The sequence below is a fragment of the Nelusetta ayraudi genome, unplaced genomic scaffold (genome assembly GCF_046127955.1).
Source record: "Nelusetta ayraudi isolate G7.1 ecotype Tasmania unplaced genomic scaffold, CSIRO-AGI_Nayr_v1 ptg000060l, whole genome shotgun sequence".
Taxonomy (NCBI): domain Eukaryota; kingdom Metazoa; phylum Chordata; class Actinopteri; order Tetraodontiformes; family Monacanthidae; genus Nelusetta; species Nelusetta ayraudi.
Window position 1 is genome coordinate 3,314,175 of NW_027466110.1, and position 6,699 is coordinate 3,320,873.

Below are 6,699 nucleotides of genomic sequence, written 5' to 3' on the forward strand. Positions count from 1 at the left end.
TGCACCCAGATTCAGACCTGGCTCCAACTAAACTTACTGCACATTTGAAAAGAAAGATTTTTATTTATTTATTTATTTATTTATTTATTTATTTTCCTAAATGAGCACAGAACGAGCTTTTGCACGCCGAGGAGTCGTTTTGCAGACGCGCAGCCTTGGAAGAACCCTCGACCAGCTAAACCAGGCAGCGCTGCGCCGAGCTGCGCGCTGATTGGCCAGCGCCGGGCAAAAGGCGGAAGTCCACAGAGCAGGGGATTCCCCGAGGGAAGTTCCCAACTCGAGTTGGGTATGTAGAACATATAGTGCCATATCCTCCTTCGGCGCTTCGTATCTGTGCATCTCACGAGCGGCCGACGAGGCTGCGTTGGTGTGAAAACAACCACTTGGACTGACTTTACTTACCAGTTACTCGGATGAAGGTAAGAGGACGGGACGGACAGACAGACAGACAGACAGACAGGCAGGCGGGAGTTCGTCGGCGGTGGGGAGGGACACTTGTGGCAGGAGTCGCTGTTCGGTCGCTACTGGTTCAGTCAGCTCTCTGCCAACTCGGTCAGCGAGTCCCCCCCACCCCCTCCCCCCCCTCTTATTATTAGTATTAAGAATACGGAACTGTTGGGGATGTGGACTTGCTGTGACACTTAAAATCGCGCCGCTTCGCTTCTTGTTGGTCGTAAGAAGCCTTTTCTCCAAGTCAAACTGCTGCTGCTGCTGCTGGCCTCATCCAGAAGCTGCTGCTGCTGCTGCTGCTCTTTTGCCGTCTGTGTTCGTGACACTTATCATCAACCCGGGTGATCCACTGCTGATGGGGAGTCAAGATTGGCACCATCATCATCTCAACATCTTGAAAATATGCCTCTCTCTCTCTCTCTCTCTCTCTCTCTCTCTCTCTCTCTCTCTCTCTCTCTCTCTCTCTCTCTCTCTCTCTCTCACACACCCGAGGTTTGGTCAGCCGTGGTGCTGGAAGTCAGTGGACATCAACACCGGGGGATTAGTAACACGAGGGTTGGGTTCTGTCAGCGGTCCTGCATTAGTTGTGCAACTCATCTTTAAGTGCACTGGTTTGTGTTGTTGTTGTTGTTGTTGTTGTTAAGAGTGGCCCTACATTTAATTGTTTTTATTTCACACAGAGCAGCAAAGAATTTGGAGTTGATTCGTGAAAGTTGTATTTTCTCGCACACAAGTGCAGGTTTGGAGATGCATGAGCCTCAGAACCAGTTTTTCATTATGATCTATTTATTGGGCATTACGAGACAAGCCTGGAGGTTGTGCACATCGTAACGTTAATGAGGTGCTGCGCGTGCGTGTGCTTCCTCTGTATTGAATAGTCTCAACACATTTCCACAACAGGGCTCATGTCTGCTGTGTCAGTGATGTTTTTGGAGCACACGGCATGGAAAGGAACATCGGGGACCAGCTCAACAAAGCCTTCGAAGCTTATCGCCAGGTCTCCATTGAGAAGGAAAATGCCAAAAAGCAGCTGCAGCAAATGGTAAACAAAAAAGAAAAAGAAAAAAGGACACGAGGAGGAAATGTGACAAACGTGAGTCACAAGTTCACAAATTCATAGCTTCTACAAAGTTAACATCCAACTTTTGTTCTTGTTTTTGCGCAGACTGAATATTATGAGCGACACACTCAGAAGCTCCAGAAGCAGGTCGAGGACCAGCAGCAGCTGATTTCACAACTCAAGGAGAAGTTGCTGGAGGCCAGGCAGCCGGCAGGTGGGTGAGAGGCCGTCGCATCTTCATGACTCGCGTGGCGCTTCTCCACCTGACTGAACTGTTGTGGTCTCTCGCTGTTTTGGCCCCTCAGGAGACATGAAGTGTGAGTCCCACAACCATCTATTCAGTGAGGCCAGCGCGTACAGGAAAATGCAGTACCTGGTATGTGTCGCGTTTGTTGCATGTGCTCCGAAATTGCAATTTGAGGGTCAAAAAACCAAAGAAATGTGTTCTAGGTTTTAAAACTAGAGAACAACAGTGAGCGTGGGCACAGCTTCCTCTTAAATGCTCCCAGAAGCGCTGCCTCACATGCAACCTCGAATATGGTTATTGTTGTTGTTGATGAAGATACACATTAGTTAGTATTGATCTTGTAAGATAAGATCCCTTATTGGATGTAGAACAAAAAATATATATATATATATGTAATATACAAATATTTAAAAATCTCATTATCACTATCACTATCTCATTATTTGCTTGAAAATGAAGTTAATTTACTTTCTATCATGCTGCCCTGCCTTAATTCTTCTTCTTTTAAATAAAAAAAAGAAAAAGATTTTTAGCCTCGGTGATTCACAAGCACTTAAGCCTTGATGGTATCCACACCCTCTTATTTTGCAGCACACAAAAGTGCATCAGGCTTTGCTTCACCAGATGGTGCTAGAGGATAACAGCACGGCTCAGCTCTGCACCTCCCTGCTCAACACTTTAGCCATGTCTTAGGCCAGATAAGAAGAAGTATTTGCAATTAAAAAAAACAAAAAACAAACCTGAACATGCAGCTGAATCTCGAAAACATGCCGTGGCAGTAAAAGCCTTCACTATTTTGCGTCTTTTCTCCTGCAGGACACGGGGAAAGTTGCTCCAAACGTGCACATTGGCAGCAGCATCAACAAGTATGTGTTTCCCTTTAAAAAAACAACAACTCATATGACAGTAATTATAAACAACAAAACAAAGCTATTGCCCCACGGCTGAATGAATTGTCCATCCCAATACTGAAATTGTGTATTTTGTTGTGTCAGTCAGGAGATGGCGGACGTGTTTGAGGCCATCCAAGGGAACCTCCGGCAGATCCGCTCTCTGACCAGGAGACAAAAAGATCACCTGAAGAGGTTTTATGGAGGAAGTGACACGTCAAAGGGTAACAGTGTTTGAAATATTCACCCCAGTTCTGGAGTCAATTAGTTTGAAGGGATTGCGTCGGATGCAATTAGGTTTACAAGCACTCTCACAACAAGTGCCGAGTTCCTTCGCTCCCATTGGATGACAGCAGCTTGCATTCTTTTTTTTTTTTAACCCCCTGGCTGGGCATTGTTGCAAAAAATAGCATCATAAGAAATCCCACTGACAAGATCATCACGTAACCGCTTGCCTTGTCGGTGATAAACCATATAAAATTAGAAATCATTTTAAAATGAAAGGCCCAGCATGACAGATTAAGTGGCATCTAATGGCGAGAAAGTGCACTGCAGAAAATATTGACATTAATCCCCACTTTTCTGATGTATTTTCACATGATCTCACACCAGCTGTGATATCAGGGTAACACTCAGGGAAACCACGAGCGTGAGAAACATGGTGGCACAACATGGCCGCCAGTGGAGCCACTCTTGACGCAAACACGAATAACTAACACGCAAACGTGGAGCGCACAGAAACATACATAATCGCACCCAGCCAGCAGGCCTTTTATTGCGCGCATGGTCAGAAGTACTTTTCGAAAAGTGTGTTTGGCTGCGACGCCGCGAGAAAAAGCGCCGGCCGTTTGGACGGATTCGAGCATTTTTAATATGCGAGACTTCTTCTTCCGAGCAACCCCATGAATCGCCGCAGCCAGAAAAGAAAAAGCAAGACAAAAAAAAAAAAAAAAAAAAAAGACAAACTGTGTGAAAACTCCCATTTCTCGTCCGTTTCCGACAGACCAGCGCTTCTCCATGCCCATCCAGTGCACGGACCGCACGGAGGAGACACAGAGACCCTTCCCCTCGGCGCTGAGGGCGGCGGCGGTGGCGGCGGCGGCGGCGGACATTGCGCTCCCGCCCATGCCCCTGCCATCCTGCGCCCCCATCCCCGAGGACAGGGACTTGGTGGAGTCGCTCGCCAAACTTAGCGTCAGATTCCCGCCCTCCGCCGACAGCGAATACGACTTCCTGAACAGCGCCCCCGAGAGGCCCGTTGGCCTGACCGCGCCCGCCAAGCGGCCCCTGAGCGCCGCCTCCTGCTCGCCCACGGACGAGGAGCCGGCGGACGTGCCCGCGGCTTTCGTCTACCCCTCGTCCCCCTCCCACTGCGCGCTGTCGTTGCCCTGCTGCTCCTCCCCCTCCTCCTCCTCGCTCTCCCAGGAAACGGTGCGAGGACCCCAGCAGGTGAGAACGGCGGTGGGGAGGGAGGGTCGGAGAAAAGCTGGTGGCAAATTACCGGCCTGTGATTGGTCTTCGCTAATGGACGAGTGAAACGGTGATAAGTGCAAAGAAAAGAAAAAAAGAAAAAAGATTTTTTTTAAAAAAAATCTCCACGACTTAACTGGAAACATATTAATGTGCGGTGCACGCTGATTCTTTTGATTTTTCTTTTTTTTTTTTTGCTTAAGCATGGATGCTCTGGTTATATTTGGCATCTTTTGCTGGAGCGCTCGAGCCAGATGGAAGCACATTACACCGTCTGAATCTGATGAAACAAGTACGCGGGTTAAATGGGATTTTTACATGCTGATGCGCAGAAATGCTCAGCAGAAGAAAAAAAAAATTGTGAATGGTACAGTACTCGCTCGGTGGGATCCAGACATTGGTCCACTATCCTCATACCATGGCGTCCTTCTGCGGCAACTTCACATTCAGTAGTGGTCGACCGATATTTATTCAGAGGGCAGGTTGGCTGATAGCTGGCAAATAATGCCCTTGTCGAATTTTGATAATTGTAAAAAAATAAGACAAATATGACCAAAATTGCAAACATTCAGAAAATCCATGTAGACTGCAGGAGAATATTTTGCACTTAAACCATCTCGGTTTTACTGGAATAGATGCACTTGGCACTCATTTCAAATGAAAAAGATACAGCCTCAGATATCACAGATAAGCCTCGGATTGGTGGGGCATTTAAATAGAGCATAGAGGTGTCTGACATTCTTTGCTCATGCTTTTCATTTCCACTTACTTTTCACGTTACAATTCATGAAGCAAAAAACATCACCAGAGCATTGTTTTATGACAATGTGTTTGGTTCCCGTTAGAGAACTCGGGTTAAGTAAGTTCTTAAGTTCTTTACTTATATAACACACACACACACACACACACACACACACACACACACACACACACACACACACACACACACACACACACACACACACACACACACACACACACACACCTTCAGACCTGCAGGCTTTATTAATTTGGTCGTTGTTATTTTAATGCAGATTGTCAGCCATTGATTAGAGGACACGGCCCTTCGTGCAACAGATACTTGTTATGCTATCAACAGAGAGAGAGCGAGCGCCATAGCCGTTAATCACATTAATAACTAATAAGCACTGCTTTTCTCTGCAGCCTCTCTGGAGGCCCGAGCTGTGCGAGGCGGTCCACGTGGGGACGGAGGTGACGGCGCTTCAGAGCGGCAGCCCTGACAAATGCGCCTTCTGCCACGCCGTGGTTCCTCAGGAGCGGATGAACAGCCACCTCTACTCGCATTTCTCTCACAAGGACGGAGACGACGACGACGACGACGACGACGACGACTGACGGCGCAGGAGAGGGAGGGCAGAGACTGACGGGCCCTGAGGCCTCCCAGAAACAAACCGTGTCCGTGGCACACTGCAGCTGCACCCCCCCCCCCCCACCCCCCGCGTGTGTGTGTGTTTTTTTGTTTTTTTTGTGCTGTATACTGGGTTTAAAAAAAAAAAAATGACACTGCGATTAAGACTTGAATCCATTTATTTAATGTTGAAGGAGCGGAAGGTACAGTTTTTCCTGCCCATTCTATTTTTCTATTATGTCTCTGAAATGATTAACCCATTACTAAGAGACTTTGATGCATATTATGTTATATATAAATATAAATATATATGAGAAAATAAAGCAGACATGTACTCTTGCAATCTTTTTAAAAAAATGTTTTTTTTCTGTTGACAGGTAAATGTCGAGCGGGATGCAATACGTGTAGTTGTAAGCGCAGGCGAGGGCCTCATGTTTATTTATTAGCTTCCCTGTTTTTTTCCTTTTTTTTTTTTTTTTTTTTTAAATTCCCATCTTTACATTAGCCAGGTGTGACAGTCTCCCGTCGGAGGAAGTGATTTGTGACGGTGCGGGCTGAAATAACAGACCCCTGCTCACTTCACGTGTGTGTTTTCTGGTTTCCGAGCTCGGGAGAGCTTTTAAGGAAAAAAAAAAACAGGAAAAAAAAAAAAGTAGGCCCGCCATGTGTTCATTAAGGCTCCCCACACAGATGGCACCGCGCAGCACACGAGGCAAAAGCTCATTGTACAATTAGACGCAAAATTACCTTGCTGTTTGCGTGGCAGCGGTATTACCTCGGGTGATACTGTGTCGTATTTTTATTGCATTAGCATTAAGATTTTAATGGGCCAAGTGAGCATCACGTCATGGCCTAGACGCTACGGCGCTTGTTCGCCAGAGAGAAAAGAGACATTTAGGCGCTGCCGTCTTCAGATCCTGAAAAGAATGAAGTTTTCCAGTTTTCCTTCTTTGTGCGAACACTGAAACATTGATTTCTCGCCGCGCGGTTGATGATGCTGGAGGAGACGCTGGACGTGTCGCAACACTGGAAAGAACCTAACGTGACAGGAGAGCTGAAAACTCCCCTCCTTTTTCGACAGGAGAAGCCACTTCACCGAGTGAACTGATGATGCCTGATGAGTGGATCAGTTCGACCTTAAATGTGTGTGCCGAGCATTTCGCTCGTTTCGTGAATAGCTGAGGAGGGTGCGAGAATGTGATGGTGTCTCTGT

The 6,699-nt window shown here is 46.9% G+C and overlaps 1 protein-coding gene across 1 annotated transcript; it reads left to right on the top strand.

Moving 5' to 3' along the window:
* Positions 1 to 253: 253 nt before the first annotated feature.
* On the top strand, positions 254 to 6,062 carry tank (TRAF family member-associated NFKB activator). The gene is made up of 8 exons (XM_076040032.1): positions 254 to 419; positions 1,351 to 1,492; positions 1,616 to 1,724; positions 1,816 to 1,886; positions 2,574 to 2,623; positions 2,753 to 2,871; positions 3,651 to 4,096; positions 5,282 to 6,062. The coding sequence occupies exons 2-8, from the start codon at positions 1,394 to 1,396 to the stop codon at positions 5,471 to 5,473; spliced, it is 1,086 nt and encodes a 361-aa protein (XP_075896147.1). The 5' UTR covers positions 254 to 419; positions 1,351 to 1,393; the 3' UTR covers positions 5,474 to 6,062.
* The last annotated feature ends 637 nt before the right edge of the window (positions 6,063 to 6,699 follow it).